The 22,269-nt window shown below is 37.8% G+C and overlaps 1 protein-coding gene across 3 annotated transcripts in view; it reads right to left on the reverse strand.

Moving 5' to 3' along the window:
* Positions 1-3,890, reverse strand: part of NOX4 (NADPH oxidase 4) — a 170,484-nt gene extending 166,594 nt beyond the window's left edge. Inside the window, exons 1-2 of one of the 3 annotated variants that reach the window (XM_045818285.1) lie at positions 3,781-3,890; positions 3,041-3,136 (exon numbers count right to left, since the gene is read on the reverse strand). In XM_045818285.1, coding sequence (XP_045674241.1) covers positions 3,041-3,136; positions 3,781-3,837 — 153 coding nt within the window. In that variant the 5' untranslated portion in view covers positions 3,838-3,890. Of the gene's footprint in view, positions 1-3,040; positions 3,137-3,780 lie in introns of those variants that run through there. The other 2 variants (XM_045818286.1, XM_045818287.1) reach the window with 2 other exon arrangements.
* Between the last annotated feature and the right edge of the window lie 18,379 nt (positions 3,891-22,269).

The raw sequence follows: 22,269 nt of genomic DNA on the forward strand, positions 1-22,269 counted from the left end.
CATCATAAGAATAACTGGGTTAAAACTGAAGTCCATACACTTATGTTAGTTTTGGGAGAAAGATATAAAACAAAGACATTGAATCTGCTGCGATAAAACTCATTCTCTTCTCAAATTAAAATGTTTATATCAATTAAATTATACTCTTTAACCATTAAAATGTCAGAAATACAACTCACATAAGTGGACATGAATATGAAAGATTTTATAAATGGTATTCTCAAATTGCTCTGACATTTCAAAAAATTTAAGAAATTAAATTTCTCAGAGATGGTCATAACACATTAGTACTTTCCACTAAAGTACAAGCAACTACATTTTCCATTCTTTGAAAATAAATAAAAACAGATTTTTTTTCCTTTCTTTTTCTTTTAAACATCAATGTGTGGTTGCCTTTTGAGCACCCCCTACTGGAGACCTGGCCCCCAACCCAGGCATGTGCCTGACTGGGAATCCTTCCAGTGACCCTTTGGTTCACCAGCTGGCACTCAATCCACTGAGCCACACCAGCCAGGGCCAGATTTTATCTTAAGTAATTAATTGAGTCCTTTATCTAAAAGGTAATGTTACCTTAATAAATTTAATTTTTAAAATAGTTGTTATGGGAAGATGGAGTAAGTTATTGTTTGGTTGGTTGGTTAGTTGGGATGTTGTACTGGCTTCCCTCAAAAGACTTTTTACCCCCGTGTATAATTTTAAGACTCCAATATTCACAGCATGGACTAATTAAACATCTTCTAGGATGTACACAGTCTGATTAGTGCATTAACTCAAACATAAACCAACCATAATCATTTCAAAAAATGATTATGAAAAATCATTTTTTCATAATGAAAAGTGCTAAGACATACTAATTCTAACATTATTTTATTCTCTGTCACTTAAGATCTTCTTTTCCAAGTCAGTTCTTATGCATTTTTTTTTAATATTTGATTTTGGTGTGAGAACAGTCACCTGGCATACTAGTGATAAAAATGAATACTTCAGTTCTGAAAATTAAATAGCTTTACCTTTATTCTCAAAGGCTCTCACCATCAGATTAGAGAAAAGTCAGAGATATTATTATAGTTACCTGCCAATAATTGGAGTTCACAGCTCTCCCTCCAATATCAGTTCCTATTCTGGAGAGGGGGAGCAAGATGACTACCCAAATTCTGATGTCTTTTTATTGTATGAATTGATGGCTAGTTGTTTGCTTTAAAGCAGAGTAAGTGCAATATGGCCATTATGGTAGGAATATCTTCCCCCACAGTCTACACTTGTGCTACCAAAAATGGTGGCCACTAGCCACATGTGGCTAGTGAGCATGTAAAATATGTGTGGAGCCATGGAGGAAATGAATTTTTAGTTTTATTAATTTTATTAATTATAAATTAAAATTTAAAAGCTGATACTCATTTGTTATCAGAAAAGCTTTAAATATGTTTGGAACAACTTGAATATATATACTATATTACCTGTAAAATTTTATAAAATATAAACATAGGTGCCCATCAGTAAATGAGTAGATCAAAAAACAGTGGTACATTTACAGAATGGAATACTACACAGTGGAAAGAAAGGAGATCCTACCCTTTATGACAGTATGGATGGAATTGGAGAGCATTATGCTAAGTGAAATAAGCCAGGTGGTGAAAGACAAGTGCCATGTGATCTCACTTATAAGTGGAACCTAAACAACAAAACAAATAAATGAGCACAACAGAACCAGAGACATGAAAATAAAGAACAAACTGACAGTGACCAGAGGGGTGGGGGGAATGGGATAACAGGACAAAGAAGAGGAAGGCACAAGTCAAAGAACATGACCCATGGGCATGGACAAGGTGTGGGGGTAAGATTAACTGTGGATGGAGGAGGCCAGAGGGGTGGGGAGGGGAGAGCAACGGGAAAAATGTAGGACAACTGTAGTTGAAAAACAATAAAAAAAGAAAGTAAAAAAATATCTAAACATAGGTCAGTATTTCTGATGAAAATTTAGTGACTGAATTTTGCTGTGCCTAAGTATATAAAACACAAGGTATATTTCAAAGAATAGACAAAAATAATGAAAAATATCTCATTGTTAAATTTTTTTACATATTGACCATATTTTGAATACTTCAATCTATTATAATGCTTTGGAAATATTATTTTCAATAAAATATATTATTAAAGTTAATGTCACTGGATTTTTGTTTTTAATATACTACTGGGAAATTTTAAATTACTCATATTTCTTTTGGGCAGCACTAATAAAGAATAATAATAGTAAACAGTGGCATAAATATATGAGATGGGCCACTGAAGGTTTAGAAACTCTGTGTAGTGTGAGAAAAATGCCAAAGATCAGACAGCACTGCATTCAAATTCAGCTCTGACACTGACCATCCAATGGTACTTGAGCAAGTCATTCAGCTTCCCTAGCCTGTATTCCCCCAAGTGTAAAATGGGAAAAATAGATTCCTGGCTTTAACAAATTATTTGTAAAGTACCCAGTGTATCATAAGTTTAAATAAACCATTAACTAAATAGTTGTTTTGCAATAGAAAGCAGAGATTTCAGACAACTACTAAGAATGAACTGCTTCTCAATGTTAGTTAATAAATACTGCATCAGACACATATTTTGTGAGAAATGGCAGTAAAAGGAAAGACTGCAGATATCCTCTGGATAAGTTTATGGTCAGGCTGAAGTCTTGATTAGTGAAAACAAAAAGCCTGCCACTAGCTGGTTGGTCCTCCTGAAGAAGCAGATCCTTCAGGGCACTCTGCAGCTGATAAGAAGTAGCCAATTTTCTCAGGCACCACCACTAGCCTGGTCAGACAGTTTCATCCACTTCACTCTAGCAGACAATATCTTTGGTTCTTCACAGAGTAAAATCATTTTATCCCAGACAAGTATAAATGATAAATCAAGAAAACTTGACCACTTTAGAGAATAACCAATATTTCATAGTGTACAACCTATGTTTCTTTAATGAATGGAAGAAATGACCAAAGATTGTAGCAATGTCTGCCCACATTAAATGCATCCACCAGGTCACCCGAATCCCACTTACCCCCAACATCTGGTGGAGGTAGTGATACTCTGGCCCTTGATTATACAGCAGGAAGGATTTCCAGAAAAGCAAAACGTTCAGGGAGAGCCAGATAAGCTAAATCATACAAAAGGAGAAAACAAAAATGAAACATAGCATTACTTGATGAATGGAAACATTAAGTGCTTTCCTTGGACACAATACTTTCAATGAAATTTCAATTAGTAATTGAAGGAAGCAATTTCAATTAACCAGCAAGTTGAAAAACACTAAGAAAAACAAATCTGACCTCCCTCAGTCCCTGCACTTAAGAGTAAGCATTTGGCCTGACAACAGGTCTTCTGAGTGACCTGCAGACATTCCCGGCAGTGCAAAATAGGAGTAAGAAATAAGTGACATCACCATGTCCCAAGAGTTGTATATTGTTAAACCAAATCATCAAGCAGAAACAATCTAGGAAAAGAGCAAAGATATGAAGATGTTCAAAGGAAGATGTTCTTAAGAAAGAACAGTGTTCATTAAAGTCATCCCTTCTCCCTCCATATCCACTCTCCCATCAGTGTATAGGAAAGTTTTCATGCATTGGAGGAGGGGTGGGATCATTACTGTCTGCAGGTATTAACAGCGGAAAGTTTTATTAGTTGAGAATGTTCGAATTAGAGGCAAAACCTCCATGTCCAGCTTCCCACCCGCGCACGCTCAGAGAATGAATCAAAATTGCTGCACAAGAGACCCAATGTGCGTTTGGCCCGCCATCCTACCAGGCAGAGGTGTTTAACCCCTTCATTGGCCAGCCAGCTTCTCCAGGACACAGCCATGCCGCCAGGCCCACCGTGCTGTGCTCGTCTCCCGCCGGAGAAGGTGCAGCTGCAGCCGAGACAGTAGTTACGGCAGCGCCGGTGGGGCGGGTCAGGACAGGGAGGGGGCGGTGGTCAAAGAATGAGTGGAAGCCCAGAGGCTGGCGCTGAGCCAGCCGGGCGGGGTCTGCGCCCGGGAGCCGGGTCTTCCGGGCGCGGCAGCTCCGGGCCACACTGGGGCTGCACTGCCCACTTGGTGGCGGAGCGCAAGTTCCCTCGGCCCAGCAGCCCAGGCTGCGCTAGGCGGCTCTGCCGTTCCCGTTCCTTTGTCTGGGGGCCAGCCTGTTGTGGCGGCTGCTGTTCAGGATGCCCTGGGCTGGGAATTAAGAGGTGTCCCGTACCCAGCCTCCCAAACTCCAAAAGACAAAGATGTGGAAAACAATACTCATACTTGAAGTGGAGACCCTGGACTCCCTTCTCTGTGTGTATGAACGAACACACATACCTAGTTGTTTTGGAGAGGTCGTCCACCCTACCTCCCCCCCCCAAAAAAAAAGTTCAACTCAAAGAGACTTGGTACCGAAATCAAGGCCGGAAATAGTCTTTTGTATACTAGCGTCTCCTTCTCCCAGCCTTGCTTTCAGCCTCTCATCCCACCCTGAAACGTCTTTCCCTTCTCAACCCATACCTGGAACCTTCCTCCACTTCCCTCTTCCCTATTTCCCCATCCTTACTCCAACCCACATTGACGCAAAGCTTAGAAAATTCTGAATAAAATGAGCCCAGAAGTTAAGGGTTAAAGCTTATGTAATTCTTAGGGGCTTTAGGGAAGCTCTCGTTCACACTATTTAAGAATTTGCATTTTACTACCTAGTGTCAGAGTCTGTTTATTAACCAGAATCCTCTCAAACCTGTATCAGAGGCCAGGTGAAGGGCGAGAAGAGTGTGGGATTGACACAAGGTACCTGCCTTACACTGAAAAATATCAGTGTTAGGGAAGAGAAAAGAAAATCATTCATGCAGAAGAATATCTCATGAAAAGTAAGTGTCAATAAATGTTTGTTAAATCAGAAACTTCCCAACATTGACAACTAACCAGCAGTGGAAAAAGTAAACAATTAGCAGCCTAATCTCATGGCCTTCAAGGCTCCTCTTTTTTTAAAAAAACAATACATTTCACAATACATGACATAATATATAATTGAAACTAATATTTCATAAAATCACACTTTCTTTACCAAGTACAATGTAGTTATATCAATTAATTTCATGAACTGATTAATAACTGATTCAATTTAAAGCTTGAGTGCTCCATAGCAAATCCCAGTTATATTTCACCAAGTTATCTTTCTAATAGTCTGTCTCATCTTTTTGATATATGACTTTCCTGTTTCATGCATAATCAAATACTGAACACTGCCTAAAATTCTTCCCGGAGTACTCAGGGAACATGTTATTTATAAATAACACCCTGTGTTCACCCCATGTGATACCTAGGCGCCAGAAAAAGAGCAGAGAGCCCAAGGAATTTCACCACCAGAGAAGGTTCAGATTCTAGGACACACTGGTGCTCCTCGGATTATGCCCCTGTGTAGCCAGGCCAGCGCCATAATCTCAATAGATGGGAGGTGGGGAGGGCCTGAAAAATGGTTTGGTTCTTGTCATGAGTTGAGAGGAGTGAAGCAATTGAAGAATAGTAGTATAAAACACATTGTTTTAAAAGTTCAGCTACTCCCAGGGGGGAATAAAGTCTAGCTCGTAATAGCTGTCAGGCACTATCCTTGTTACTTCGTGTACAAAATCTCATTCAGTTCTCATACAATAGCCATGTGGCTGTCAGTGCCACCACGTTAAAACAAGGAAACTGAAGCTAAAAGAGATTGAAAAACTTTCTTGAGGGGGTGGGAGAAATGGGGAGATGTCGGTCAAAGGGTACTAACTTCCAGTTATTCAATGAGTAAGTTCAGGAAATCTAATGGACAGCATGTTGCTTATAGTCAAAATACTGTATTATATACTTGAAAATTGGGAAGAGAGTAGATCTTAAAGTATTCTCACCACACAAAAGAAGTGTTAACTATGTGAGGTGATGGATATGTTGGCTAAAGCTAGTGATGGCCATCATGTCACAATGTATGTGTATCAGATCAACACAGTGTTACATGTCACTTATATCTCAATGAAGCTGGAAAAATATCATGTTAATTAAAATAACAACATTGCAGTAAAGATGAAAAATAAATTAAAAAGACACTTGCCTGAAATGTTAAAACAGTATTTGTTTAGGACTCAAACAACCCATAATCAGATACCTTTGTGAAACCCTTTTGTAAAATGACCGAATGCTAAACAAATGTTGATTGTTATCACTATTTTCTTATAGGAGCTCTGTGCCTCTGTTTACTTACAAGGAAACAATACTGCAAGTTATCTCCAGGAGACAGAGCTATCACCTTGTGTTATGCAGGAACTCTCATTATTGAGTTTCTCTTCAATACAATTTCTCTAGGCCAGATTATTTAGTGCAAGTAGTTAGTACTGTCTTCTTTCCCAAGTTGGGAAGGGCTGGAAAGCAGTGAGGAGGGAGTTCTATAGCTATATCAGTATTCCAAAAATCATAATGAAAACAAGTCACACTTTTGTCATGAGAAGAATGCAAAAGAAAAAAAAATTAAATGACATACCTTTACTATCAGTTGAAATAATGGTAAGAGAGAAGTAATCATCCTATGCTGTTTGGCAGTTAGAAATGCTCTTGACCTAATGTTCACTGCTTCATAAACACAAAAGCTTTCTCTTTTTGTCAGGTAATGTTCTCCCATACATGAAATCCCTGGGGAAGAAATTGATAAATGTTTGCCCCTTCTGCCTGCTTTTATTACTCTGCTCCTTTATTTGGCAACTTGGAGCCATATCTTTCTCATGAAGCTTTCCCTAACCCACCTCTCCTCCATTCTCACGAAGACTCTGTCATCTCGGCATTCTTCAATGGGTTCATAATACTCAATGCACATTATTGTTGTACAACAGAAAGAGCTCTTCCTACTGGAGCTAGCAGAGCCAAACACTGGGGAAAAGAGTCCATATGCAAAAACTGACACACTCAGGGGAAATCTGCGTGGCAGCCTTACAAACTCAGAGACCTAAAGTAACCACATAGGATGGTCTGAAATAAAAACTTTCTAACTAAAAGTCAAGGCAGGTAGTCACGTCCTAAGCTGCTATTTTTGTCTAGCAAAGGTGAATCTTATCATTACCGAGTTTATCGTTTTTTTGCATCTATGATAACATACCTTTGGAATGTAAGATTTCCTTCTTCCGCCCTCCTCAACGCATAGTTACTGCACCAGAAAACTACAAATCCCCTCACTGCTACTGTTACCGTGTTAATTGTTGACTGCTAACTATACAGTACCCACCTGTGTAAAAGTATCTATCATGTTACTTTTTATCCAATGCTAGAGGTCCCCTCCACCATTTTGCTTCTCCCACCCCCCCCAACCTATCACCAGTGGATTTCTTGCAACCCCTTTATGCCTTGTCTTTTGATTTTAATGCATAAAATAAGGTGCTAAATCACCATTCTCTGGAGCATTTCTCAATCCAGTAAGATTTTGCTACCCAACAATGGTCAGTTTGACTCAAATAAACTCACAAAAATCCCCTGCAGATTTGATCGTTTCTTATGTTGACCACTGAAAACAGAGAATTGCAGTGGTGAAATATTGACTGTTTTATTATTAATGGTGCCACCCAGGAGAACTAGATATTCCCAAGCCTAAACTCCCAGATGGATGGCATAAGTTACAGATTACATAAGGCAAAATTACAAGACACCATGAGTGAGGGGGCTCCAGGTCATGCGAGGAGCTGATTAGTCAGAAACAAGATAAAGGTAATAATCACATTTTCAGATCTTGAGAAAAAGTCTGAGGTTTTTTTCCAATCCCTCTGTCCCATCTCATAAGAAAATAGCCAGAGAATCATTCTGAGACAGGATAGTGAGAAGCTAGGAAAATTCTTTGTCAAACAGAATAGGGAAACTGAGACTGATAGTTGAATGCAATGGCCAAGCAATTTATAGCCAGGTTCAGATTGTCACTGTCCAGAAGGCTCCCAGTGCCTGGCAGAGAGAAAAACTGGGAAACAAGGACCTCACCCCAGAGTAACCTCTCCTCCACTGGCCTTCCCTCCCTGGAAACAACATCTAGGCCTCTGTTGTGTTTCAGCTCCAGGCCCAGATAAGCAGCAAAACCAGGTGGGCAACACCGGGAACAGCTGCAATGACTAAAGCCCCCTACCCTGTCACTGACCAATCAGTGGAGACCAAGACCCTGAAAGGACACACCTGCAGAACTGATGCATATTTTACTAAAACCCACTCCCTGAGGCCTCCTCTAAGCTTCCTGCCTGCAAGAGAGATAAAAACTCAAGACAAAGGGCCCAGCCTGTGCACTCTCCCTCTGGAAAGAAGCCTGTGCCATTTCCTTTTCATTCTCCCACTTCTTTCCCCATAAACACACGTCTCCTAAAATCTGAGGCAATGGGCAGCAGCAGCTTGTCCCAGGCTCATCCTTCCAACTCTCCCCAAAGCCCCCTTTTCTTTGACTTCCTTGTGAGCTAAGGCAGCCCAGCCCAGGCTCTCCTGTTGCTTCTTCTATGCTAAGTCCTTCCTCATTTCATTGTCCCCAGCTTTAATCAGTGGATCCTCATAGTCACCTGGACTCCTCTTGTGACATCTTCCCTACATGGAGTCAAGAACCCACACACTACAGGCTGGCCTTAGGCAGACCCACTGATAACAATTCTGCATTAAGGCTCAGGAGTCACAACATAACTTAGGTCAAGATGTTATCTTTAACTTGCCAATGGTCTGGACCTGGTGACCATTAGTCAGGTACAGGATATTGTCTTCTGCCGGGGACAGGGTCAGTAGGAGAGGGAGTTGCTCATTATCCAGGGGAAGGCTATGCTTTGAAAGGTATATTTATAGAGAGAGAGACGATAACTAGACCTAAGATTTAAAGCTAAATTTATTCGAAGTTGTAAGGACCCTCCCCAACTTTATGATCATTATTGCATTTTCCAAATAATTTAATCGTATGCATATGTGCATCTGCTTCCCCTCATCAACTGACTTCCTTAAGGACAAGAATCCCATTTTATTCTGTTTTAATCCAGGATTTAGAGCAAAGATAGATACATAGCAGAAATTTACAGAATGTTTTTCAAGTGGATGAATAGTAGTTAAGTATATTGTCCCTCTTTCTGTGCCTCTCAAACTCGTTTCTCAAGTATAACTTCCAATAATGAAAGAAAAGTTTATGCTTAGCTTGATAATTAAATAGCAGAAGAAAACAAATAGGGCAAGGACCACTTGATATAGTGTCACCTACAACACAGGTTATAGGATGTGCATTTGAGACAAGTGAGCTCCTGTATTAGTTTCCTGAGGCTGCGACAACTAGTTATCACAAATGGATTTCCTTAAAACAACAGAAATGTATTCTCCCACAGTTCCAGAGGCCAGAAGCCTGAAATCAGATGATTGGGTCAAAATCAAGGTGTTGACAGGGCCACACTTTCCCCTGAGATTCTAAGGGAGAATCTGCGTCTTGATTTTTTTCTGGACCATGGTGGCTGCTGGCATACCTTGACTCATGGCTGCACCATGCCATTAGCTGCCTCAATGGTCATATTTCCTTCTCCTCATCTACCTGTATGCCTGTCAAATTACCATCTGCTTCTCTCTTATAAGGACTCTTGTGATTATATTTAGAAGCCACCCAGATAATCCAAGATGATCTCCCCAGGTTAAGATCTATAACTTAATCACATCTGCAAAGCCCCAGCAAATGTTACTTATAAGTAACATTTACAGATTCCTGGGATTAGGAACTGATATATTTCGATAGTGATTTTTTCAGCCTACTACAGCTTCTAAATTAACTTAATTGATGTTAATTTTCTTTCCCTGATTAGACACACCAGCCTGAGAGTAGAATTTTTGAAGAGATAAAAAAATGAAATAATACCTTTTAGAACAGCATAGATTTTATAACTTCCAGTTATAAAATAAACATGTCACAATAATGTAATATGCAGCAAAGGGAATATAGTCAGTAATATAACAATTTTGTATGATGACAGATGGTTCATAGACATATCATGCTGATTGCATCATAAGGAATAAACATGTAGAATCACTATGCTGTACACCTGAAACTAATAAAATATTTTGCATCAACTGTATTTTAATACAAAGTAAAGAAATAAAAGTTAGGACTTCTAACTAGCATTTCTGTTAAGAAGTCAAGTATAGACCAGGAACCATGCCTGTTAGAACTCAAGATTTCTTAACTTTTGTGATTTCATTGAGTTTATTATCTTTGTTTTCCCATATCTGATTATAAGAAGTGATCAGTATTAAACTCAAAATTAAAATTATCTGAATTTTTTTTTACAAACAGAAAAGAAAAAAGTAGGAAGACTGTCCCAGTATGCAGCAAACTGGTAGAGTAGGCAGAGAATCCTAGAGGTTGAGTAACTAATAGCTACATTGAAGAGAAGAGGAAAGTATCCCAAGGGTCCCTGAGACTCTTCCATGCAAGAGGGGTTAGTCCCCCAGGGAAGAGGTGAGAAATGGCCCAACAGCAAGTTCCAGATAGTGACTCATTGTCATTTCTATACAAAAACAAGTATAGACTGTCATCTGATTTAATCATTCAGGAATGTCTACTGTGTACTCAAACAGTTAGATCAGCTCCTTGAGAAATACTGAAGAAGCTGGAGAGGTTCTATGCTTCCAAGTGTCAGATACTTTGTTGGAAAATAACACTTACAAATGTGAAGGCAATTTAAGAATGCCAAACTAAAGACTCTGGATAATGCGTACTCAAACAGATCAGCTCCTTGAGAAATATTGAAGAAGCTGGAGAGGTTCTATGCTCCCAACTACCAGATATTTTGTTGGAAAATAACACTTACAAATGTGAAGGCAATTAAAGAATGGGAACCTGTAACAGAGTGCAGCCCAGAGGAGGGCCCCAAATAGGGATTTAGAATGGGGTCCAGAACTCAAGGTGTCCAGAAATATTAGAAAGATATATAGGATGTGCTCACCCCTGCCCCCCACGGGTGTGAGTTGGGGGAAGGGACACATGGAGCAGGAACATGCAGAGCTGTTTTGTACAGCAACAGCTTCACAGCTAACCTCTGGCATGGTCATTTAACATATCTATAACCTTTAACTGGTTTCATAGATATCTTAAATAGTTGTGGCCATGCTTTGAGCCAGGGGGATGGAAGCAACTTCCACCCAAGATGTGACTGGGGGACAGGTCCCCCTGGTTACAGCGCCTGCGTCAGAGCTTGGAGAAAATTGGCCCCATGACATGGGGCCACCCCTGCCCAGACTCACAATGGCAGCCCAGTAAACTTGGAATAATACAGGAATGCTAGCAGGTGTAACAGATTGTGGGAGGAGTCAGAAATGGGGCTGCAGAGGAAGGTTGGCATGGGGATTTAAACCCAGACTCGGCAGCCATGCAAGAGAAAACCACACGGTTTTGGCAGAGTGAGGACCCCTGAAGCTTTGGTAGGAGAGAACCAGGCATCTTTGGCCAGGGTGGGGACCCCCATGGCTTTGGCAAGAGTGAGGACCATGTGACTTTGGGGTTCTCCCTTGGCTATGTGGCTTAGGAAGCAGGAGAGACTTTGCCTGGAAGAAAAGGGGTGAAAAGACTCTTGCTGGTGGGCCATGAGAAGGTGCCACATGACTATGGATTAACTGGAAATCCTGGCAGCGACACAGCTAATGGTACTGGGAGGCTGAATCATAGACTTCTACTTCTTTTCCTGGGATACAGTACCCCAGATTAGGGCAGAGGGAGAAGGAAGAACTGTGTGTGTGTGTGTGTGTGTGTGTGTGTCTGTGGGTATCCTAAGGGACTTTAATATTTTAATGAAGACATTAGGTCACTACTTTAAGTCTGTATAGTTTTAAATAAACATTTCCCTTCCTTTTCACACATCTCTGGCATTGAGAGAGGTCTTTCCTCTGGGGCAGACATCACAAACCTAGTGGGGGGTTCTTTTGGTAATAGTATATGGTACCTGCCCCCAGCCCTGTTCTGTAACAAACCTGAAGTCTCTGGATAAAAGTTTCTTGAATAAAACTAAATAATAATGAACTTTTATGTTCAGAATTTTCTTGCCAAAAAAATTTTCTAAACTTCCGGATTTAATAGACCAACAAAATTTCAAAAAGAAAAAATAAAGGGAAACCAACATAGACTATCTTATCCAAATTTTTGGTACAACAAAGATAATTTTAATATAAAAATACCACACACTGCATGTTTATTAAATAAAATTCATTTTTATAAAAAGTGTACATACTCATAGATGGAGAACAGGATGGTAGCTGGGGGTGGGGTGAGGTTAGGGAGTAGAGGGATTGAGCAAAAAGGAAAAAGGACTCATGGGCGTGGACAACAGTGTGGGGATTGCTGGGGGTGGGAGGGCATTAGGGGACTGAACGATAATGGAAAAAGTAAAATAAACATTAAATACAAAAATGTAAGAAATACTACCTTTGGTTTCCATAGGAATTCATTTCTCTCTCTATTTTTTTCTCAGATTATTTTTTATTTTTCCATTCTTAAATCTCTTCTATAAGGGCCATTCTTGCATTTTTCCTAACTTTATATATGAGGAAACTGGGGCACATGGATAGTAACTAACTTGCCCAAAGTCACCAAGGCATTCAGCAGTCATGCCCAGAAGCCAGAACTGCTCTTCCCTCTGCCCATACAGTCATTTCTGAATGAGGATTGCCGTGTGTTCGGAGCTATAATTCTTCAGACCTCAAATGGAGCTGTGTATTCGACTTTCCCCAATGACCTGACGTGTGTAGGGATCTGCCAGTGGCCTTTTGAACTGCCAAGACAGTGCACATTGTCCAAAGACTATCTTGTCTATTGTTGATCATTTTATTTGTTGTTTTTACTGTATGGCATTTCCATTAACAGAATAATTCCAGGATGTTCATGTTATTTTATTGTTCTTAAAATTTTAAATAGAAGCATTCCAAGAGACCAAAATACAAGGTGAGGCAAAAACAGGTTTACAGTTGTGAGTACACAAAACACAGATTTTATTCCTGTATTATTCTTTGTTAATTATTGTATTATTTTTCATATGAACAACTGTAAACCTACTTTTGTCCCTTCCTTATATGTTCTTAGCTCCTGCTTCCATGTTTCTGATTGTGTCCTCAAACAGCTTTGAAATATTGAGGAAATAAGGTTGGACTTTTACCCTAGTTTCATTTCACTTTCTGAGCATAAAAATTCTTAAGCCATGACTATTAAAATTTATGTTAAATGATAATAAAGTTTAGAATCATTAAAACATCAGAATAGAAAAAAGCTTTGGAGAGCATTATAATTTTTACTTAATTGACTAGAAAGAGGGGAAGCTAGAATCCTTTTCTCAGTTCCTTTTCATCAAGCTACCCCTCACACCATACCACTAGGTCTTTGCACAGCTGATAACTTGTATTTATATATATGCATTCATGATCTTATTTGATTGTCTTTCTCTGTCATAAAGTGTGAACTCTCCACAGGCAAATTAGATGTCTGAATTTGCTTAGTTTTAATTCCCCAGAGACAAGTATAGGGCTTAGAACATGAGTAAGAGCTCAGTAATTATTTTGAATTAAAGAAATGAAAGCCAGGAGGAGAATGAATTTTCCCGTTTCTATTCCAATAATATTTACACACTGATATTTCCTCCTCTACACTGACATGGTACTCTGTACTTTAATTATTTTTCTTCCCCAAATATATCCTGTTTTCTCACAACTTCATCCAAGTGTGCATGCTATTCTTGCTTCCAGGTACATTCTACCAAGGGATACTCACTCAGTCTCCAAACTCAAGACAAGTGTTCTTGTCTTTTAGAGGCCCACATGGACTCTTCCTAGTTTTATCAGCAGCCTCTGACTTGTGAGTCTATGTCCATGGTGCAGTCCTCTCTCAGAACAGTTATCAGGTGGCATTTGTTGATATATTTTCTAAGTTGTTTCTCCAGTTAGCCTGTGAGCCTTTTGAAGACAGGTAACTTTTCTTCATTACTTAAATCCTGGCACATAGCTAGTGCTCAAAATATACTTAATGAACAAATGAACAAATGAATGAATGAATGAAAGTCTAGCATGCAATAAAGCTCAGGTTATCTTTAAAATGAAAAATCAACACTCATCAAATTTTACTCTGATTGTTCAGTGTAGTAAAGGTTTTAGGTTAGATTTGATAGAAAATAAGTTCAGGAACATAAAAAGAAAAGAAGACATTGACTTATGTCTTATCTACCTTCTTCTCAACAATTTTCCATGTAATTTAACCTTCACACAAACGTTTTGCTTACTCTCCAAGAATTTGAAACTGGACATGTCAAAGTATTTTTTGTATTTATTGCCACATATTGACTTACTCTTATTTATATTGACAAAGAAACATAAATGTCTGTATGTAAATTTACAGTTATGTATAGCCTAGCTGATTAGAAGTAATACCTTGGAAAAATATTGTGAGGTATCAAATGTTAACAAACAGAATGATCTTACATCTTAGAGTTCCATATTTGTGTTTTGTAAAAGGAACTTTTGTTTAAGAGGAAAATTTTCATCCTAATTACTCTTTGCTTGTTCTCCAAGTTCAGTCAATTTTTTTTTCAGGAGCCTCCTTTGAGATTGGAACCCAACACTATGCCTCCTCTGATCTTTTGTAGTCCTTCATTCAAATTTACATATGCCAAAATATTATACTGTGATGCAATTACATGCTACACAAATGTCTCCATATCAATGGGATTTCTTTGGAGTGACAGAGTCTGCAAATTTTACTATTCTCCCCTTCTTCATTTTAGTAATAAATCATCCTGAGTTTCTGCTGGATCATAGGTGCTGAGCTAGTGACTACATACCCTCGGCTCTCCTGCAGCCAGGAGTAGGCATGAATATGTTTCTACAAAAGCCATGTGAGCAGAAGGGATATGTACATCCTTATTACAAAGGAAGTTGCTTTCATTCCAGTTTCTTTTTTCCTCTTTTCCACATTCTGGAAATATGCTTAAACCATGAAAGGAATGACAATACTTTAAATGAATCAAAAAGATAAGACCCAAAGAATCTGAATAATTTTGTGGGTAAATCATAGCTAACCACCCTTTCCTGCAATATGGCTTACTTCTTTACTGTTGTGAGAGAAAGAAATAAAGATTCTGCTTTTTTTGAGGCACTATAGTTTAGGTTACATGTGCTTAGCTTGTACTGTATTATCATAGAAAGTGGCTCCTGGAAGTGGAATGCAGTCATCATAAAAACCAAAGTTTGTGACATTGGTTTAGCAGGTTGTAAAGCCAGTAGTCAGGATCATACTCAGGCTAGAAAGAGGTACATGCCCTTGTTATGGGGCTTCAAAATGCATACTAACTTGGAAATAGACTACTTTACTACCGAGCTTGTAGGTCTAGGGGAACAGACATAAAAAAAAAAAAAAAAAAAAACACCAGGTGAGATTTGGTGTATGTTGGCTGCTTCTTGAAATTTTTATCAAAGTGCTTTATAGACATGAGATAAAATTAGACAAGAAGTGGCCCTTTTGCAAAAAGTGATGAAAGGACTATAGCTCTACTAATAGAGAATCTCTCTGCCTGTGAAATGCAATTCAATGAATTAAAATGCTGCCCTGGCTGGTGTGGCTCAGTGGATAACTGGTTTGATTCCCAGTCAGGGCACATGGTTAGGTTGCTGGCCAGGTCCCCAGTAGGAGGTGCTCAAGAAGCAACCACACATTGATATTTCTCTCCCTCTTTTGCTCCCTTCCTTCCCCTCTGTCTAAAAATAAATAATCTTAGCCCTGGCTGGCGTAGCTCAGTGGATTGAGCATGGGCTGGGAACCAAAGTGTTCCAGGTTCGATTCCCAGCCAGGGTACATTCCTGGGTTGCACACCATAACCCCCAGCAACCGCACATTGATGTTTCTCTCTCTCTCTCCCTTCTCTAAAAATAAATAAATAAAATCTTTAAAAAAATAGGAAGGAAAAGAAAGAAAGGCCATATTCTAAATAAATAAATAAATAAATAAAAATAATCTTTAAAAAGTAAAATAAAATGTTATTATTTTGGGCCCTTAGAGGGTTGCAAGTCAACTTCTTGTATTTCTTAAAGATCATGACATAAAATTTTCATCAGAACAAGCCCAGGGGCAAAAATCAGTTTAAGATTATCGGCTTCCCAACCAACGTCCCAAGACTTTCATTCCACATGGTTTTAAGTTAGCTGATATTAAGGTAAGGGAAAGAAACATGAACAGAGTAGAGAAGACAATAAATTAAAAATGAGAGTCTATAAGCTGTAAAGAAATTTGTCCAAAAGAGATCCTTGAGTGTGGCTACATACAACTGAGTAGAAGCAAATAGACAATAAGGCTGCTAAAGTTTTGAAGAAAGGAATTTTATTACCAAAGAAGTCATGTCTGGTATATAAGAATCTATGATTGTTAAATCTCTAACATAATACTCAGTCCCTTAAAGTTGCCTCAGTAAATGCACTTTTGATGTGGATGGTAGACAGAGAAAATATTTCCAAACACACAAAACCAAAGCCTCAAGGGACCATGAACAAAGGAGATACGTCAGAACTAAGAGAGGAGTTTACCAAAGAACTCACTCTGCCAGCAGGAGGCTTTCTCAGTTCCTGACCAGAAGAACTGAACATTTGCTATAGACCAAAATCTACTTTGAACTTTCCATTCTTTACACTCATGAAAGGGTTTTTTCCCCCTTTTTTATTAAAAAAATATTGTGGTAGTATGTACAAAACTTAAAATCTATCATTTTAACCATTTTAAGTGTGTAAGTTCAGTGGCAATAAGTGCATCCACATTGTCATGCAACTTCACCATGACCTAGCCAGAACTTTCTCATCTTCCAAAACTGAAATTCTGGACCTACTAAACTATAACTCCCCATTTCCCCCTCTCTCTAGCCCCTGGTAACTACCATTCTATTTTCTTTCCCTATGAACTTCAGAATTCTAGGGACCTCATATGAGCAGAATTATATAATATTTGTCCTTTTGTGTCTGGCTTATTTTACTTACCATAATGTCTTCAAGGTTCATCCATGTTGTAGTATAATGTCAGCATCTTCTTCCTTTGTATGGTTTAATAATATTCCATCAGATCTATCCTTGACCAAAATCTTCTATAGATTGATGTTGTGTCTTTCTCAAGACATCACAACTGGGATGTTTTAATTCAGTTATCCTTTTCTTACTCTACCATTATATATTAGGGTAGGGGAAGACGGGTTTTAGTTGATGGGTTGCTATATCATAAGCAGCTGTTTCAAGACCTGATACAGATGACTGTATTACACGCTGGTCCTGGATTTTTGGCTGCATAGGATAAGATTACTGGATAGGATTTTAGGCATACTTCCTTTTAAAAGGTCTGAATATATTTGTGAGGAAAGATGAGGTTGCATAGGTGACTAGAAAGCAAAACTATGACATAGACTACTAACTGTCCATGTAAATTCATTCTCTTAACCTACTTAATAATAGAAGCCTCAGAGTTTTAACTAAGCATAGAATTACTCAGAAAAACACTCCATATCCTAGCCTACCTTTAAGATAGGAGAGAAGTGACTAAGTTCTAGACAAATAGACATTAGTAGACATGACATGTTAAACTTTATAGGTTTATCCATTAAATAGAAAACTGTTTACATTTCACTTTCTCTCTCTTTCCCCTTCACAAAACTGAAACAAAGATGAACCAATCAACTGTTTTGTAGCAGGGGAATTAGGACCATAATCTAGGGGATAGTTGACCATTATAGCAGGAGTAACTGTGTTTCTAAATGATCTGAAGCAAAATCCCTGCTAAGATTGGATAGATTCCTATATAAGAGAGAAAAAATCTACCACCTGGATGGATTCACTGTAGTTTTGAAGTTTTTATGTTACGGTATCTTTGTCTGCACCCTAAGTATTATAATTGGCTTATAAAAGTTTGAATTTGTAATGGGGGAATATTATTGATACTAAGAAACACAGCTATATTAATATCCTAAAAGTTTTAGGATATTATAGGATATTTAGGATATTATTATATCTTAAATTGCTGATAAGCCAATGACTGCATCCTAATCTTTATATTTTTAACATTTATCCCTATTGCCTGAGATGGTAATTAATGTGTATTTCTTTCATAAATTAGTCAAATAATTCTCATAATGACAATAGCAAACTAAGAATTCTTATATGATTCCAATCGCTTTGTAAATGAATGTTAATTCAGACTATATTACCTATTAATTATATTTGTTTCCTTAGTGTCTAGGCTTGTGCTTTCTCATCAAGATTTGAATTGAATTAATACTCATATTTGTCCTATCTGAATAAAAAATGACCTTGATCTCTATTTGTCTTAGAAAATTCTAATTATTTATTTTAACAACAAATTTAGAGCAAATAGACTAAGTGTTTAGTAAGTGTGAAGATGTGTTTGTTTGTAAAAGATTTAAAACTTCCTTTTTATATTTTTATGAACCACAGCCAAATTTTTAGTGGCAAATTCCATACTACAGTGCAGTATTACAAAATATTATGAGATCACACAGAAACAAATCCTCAAGTGACCTCTTCCACAGAATCTTAATCTAAACAAGAAAAGTGTCCAATTTCATTTTTTATAATCATCTGAGTGGCAATATCCATTAATATGGTTAATAGAATAATATGGCTAACAGAATGTAAATAAAAATATGTGCAGAGAACACAGGAATGGTATAACTGGGCCACAATACTCAACACAATGGAAGGAAAAGCTGCCACTCATTTTCCTGTTGATCATCACAACACAGTTCTTCCTTCGAGCTAATTAGTACTGGATATGGTATTGTTTTACTCAGTAAGTGAAAAACCAGATTGTGAAACTGAAAATGCTGTGTCAGGAACCTGTTTGATATATTAGAGCAATGAATATGGAGTTAGAAGATGAGTTCCACTGCATTCTGACCCTGACACTAAATTTTGTTTTTTTACTTTAGACAAGTAATTGAGCCATTCTAAGCTTCAAATTCTTAATTTATAGCATTAGGAGGATGGGCTAGATGATTACAAAGGCATTTTCTGGTTGTAGAGTTTTTTGATTCTATAAATTTTCCCATCCATCCTATAGCATTAAAAAATCATCCAACATACATTAATTGGGTGATATATTTTCTGCTAGGCACTGTGTTATATCAAAGTTAAAGATAAATGACCAAGACAGACAAATCCCTGTCCTTCTGGAACTTACAGCTAAGTAGAAAGACAGAGACTATGTTAATAAACATAACACTAAATAAGTAATAGCATTTGTGGGAAGCACTTCCGAGAAAGGTAGACAATGATATAAGACACAAAATAAACAAATCTATTCTAGTCTAGAATGCTAGGGAATCTTCCCTGATTAGGAAATGTTTAAACTGAGACCTGAAAAACAATAGCCAGGCATAGAGGTGTGTAGCAGAGGGGAAGTCCAGACAGAGGAAAAGGGATGAGCAAATTCCCTGTGTTGAAATAGAGTTGTTGGTCCACTTAAGTCCTTGAAACCAAGCCAGTGGTGCTGGAGCACATAGAGTGAGGGAGAAAGTGGTACAAAATGAGACTGGAGAGGTAGGCAAATTCAGTTCATTTAAAGCCTTAAAGACAAACATATTGTAAATTTTGGACTCTATATAAAGATATACTAAAATAGATATAAGGGTTTTGAGTAAGGATGTAATGTGATCAGTTTTGCTTTTAAAACATTACTCCCAGATTAATTTGTTGATAACAATTATGGATATAAGGAGCCCAGATCAGAGTATTGTAGCAGATGAAAGATGACAGTGATTTTAACAGAGTGTTAAAATGGAAATAACTTGATATATTTTGATACATTACAAGCTAGGTTCAACCAAGATTGTGATTCATTTGGATATTGGTGTTGAAGAAATGTGAGATTTCAAAGGTCACTCCATATTCTCAGGCTTTGGCAACTAGTAGATGTAGAGGACATACACTAAGCTGGATTATAACAGAGGAGTAATCACTTTGGAGAAGGGGGGATAATTATTTCAATTTATAGTAATGAGATTGTGTTTCCTATGCAACACCCTAGGAAAATGTTGAATAGTATTTGGATACAGAAGTCTAAATTTTAATAGCGATATTTTGGATATATAATATATATTGCCTTATAAACATTATAAAGTTAGGAATTGTTAATATGCATATTAAATTAAAGTGACTGGAGCAGATTAAGTTGCCAAGGTAGGAACTATAGAAAGAAAAGAGAGAAGAAAGGGGAGGAAAAGAGAACAGGAAAAGGCCCAGGACAAAGCACTAAAGATATTCCACATATACCATATAAAAAGAAGAAAAAAAACAAGGGAACTGAGAAGTAATCAGAGAGGGTGCAGAGGTTGGTGAGAGCACAGGTGGCACAGAAGCACTTAGTGTCAAGAAGCCAAGGTAATGTGGTACTCTAGAAATAAAATATTATCAACTATATGGAGAGCAACTGAAAAGTCAGATAAAATGAGGATTGAAAACATCTACTGGTATAATTGACACAGGGGTCACTGCAGAGCTTAGCAGAAGTAGTTTTCACTGAGTGGTAGAAATCAGAAGTGAGTAAACTAAGAAATCAATAGAGGATAAAAAATAAAGATGGGTATTTTTTAGATGTTTCACTATAAAGAGATGAAGAGAGTTTGAATAGTATCTGACAGGGCTGAGAAAATCCAGGGATTCTTTTTTTTATATATAATGATGGGAGAATATCTTTAAATGTTATAAATGACCTATAGAAAGGTAAATAATATAAAACAAAAGGAAGATATAAATGGACTAGCTGATAGAAAATTTGCCTAAAAACATAGAAGAGAATGAGATTCATAACACAGGGAATGTTTAATTGGAGGAGGGACATATCCTTTAACAGAAGGGAAGGAGAAAAGGATGGTGGGAATGTGGGAAGATTTATAAATTTAAAAACAGAAAGTTGAAAGGGTCCCATTATGATGGCTTCTACTTTTTCTGCAAAACAGAAAAAAGTTTCACCTGATGAAATCATTGGAAACTAGCCGAGAGATCAGACATTTAAAGAGAATGGAGAAGGTTTAAAATAATAGTTTTAGAAAGTAGTAAAGACAGCTAATTAGAGAAACACGGGAATACTGCCAGCCTCTATTGAGACACTTAAAACAGGTAGTCATGAATCATAGAACAAGTTCTCTGTCTTGTGCAGTTTTACTTAGTGAATTTTAGGATAATGGAGGTAGAAATCCAGGGAGAAAGTTGTATTTACTCAAGAGTGATGCTTTCTTGGGTAAAGGGGCAAGGAGCATAGAGGTGAGGAAAGTGCTTGACACAGTGGACTACAGAATGTATGCTAGATATTTAAGAAGGGAAGAACAGGATCCTGGTGAATAAAGAGAAAGCAGTTGGCACAGTAACTGGATGCTATAGAGTTCTAGATGACAGAAGAAGTTTAATGTAAACAGTTCAAAAGCTGACCTCCCAAACAATAAAGGTTGTGGTCAGGTGCCTACAAAATTAGAGCTTTTTATATTGGAGCAATAAAGTAGGGGTTGGTGGCAATGAAAGCAAGAAGAATGTCATTGGATATGAGAAGGGTCATATGTCTTTATCCTTGCCTCAGTCTCTCCTATTCTCAAATAAAAGGTTAACAAAAATCTAAAGCCCTTGCAGGTGTCACTCAGTGGATTGAGTGCTGGCCTGCAAACCAAAGGGTCACCAGTTGAATTCCCAGTCAGGGCACATGCTTGGGTTGCAGGACAGGTCCCTGGTAGGAGGCGGGCAAAAGGCAATTACACATTGATATTTATTTCCCTCTCTTTCTCTCTCCCTTCCCCTCTCTATAAAAATGAACAAATAAAAAATTTATAGAGTTTATTTGTAAACAACACCAGATCATGTTTCCCAGGATGACCATTATCAGCAGTGGCCAAGGAAGAAATACTAAACTACTAGGAGTATCAGCACTAATCCAGGGAATACTTTCTAAAGGAGGTGACACCTGAGTTGAGTCATACAGGATCAGTACTAGTTAGCAAGGTAAAAGGAGGAGGTATAAAGAAAAGTTTTGGATAAAATAGCATGCATGTGAGAACTATTTAAATCTAGTATTCATTCATAAACTATTTCTATCATTCAAGGAAAGCTTAATACTGCAAACCAACTTGAGGAATACAAAGATGTTTCAGAATAGTTTTCAAATGAGAAATATTTAATGTGAAGCCTTGCTGCTGCATCTAAACTGATAATTCCTAGATTTTAAGCTTAAAGATAGAGACTAGGTCTATTTTTGAATACCTCTGCTCAGT

This window comes from Phyllostomus hastatus, unplaced genomic scaffold (genome assembly GCF_019186645.2).
Source record: "Phyllostomus hastatus isolate PE091 unplaced genomic scaffold, TTU_PhHast_1.1 phas_scaffold_317, whole genome shotgun sequence".
NCBI classification, from domain to species: Eukaryota; Metazoa; Chordata; class Mammalia; order Chiroptera; family Phyllostomidae; genus Phyllostomus; species Phyllostomus hastatus.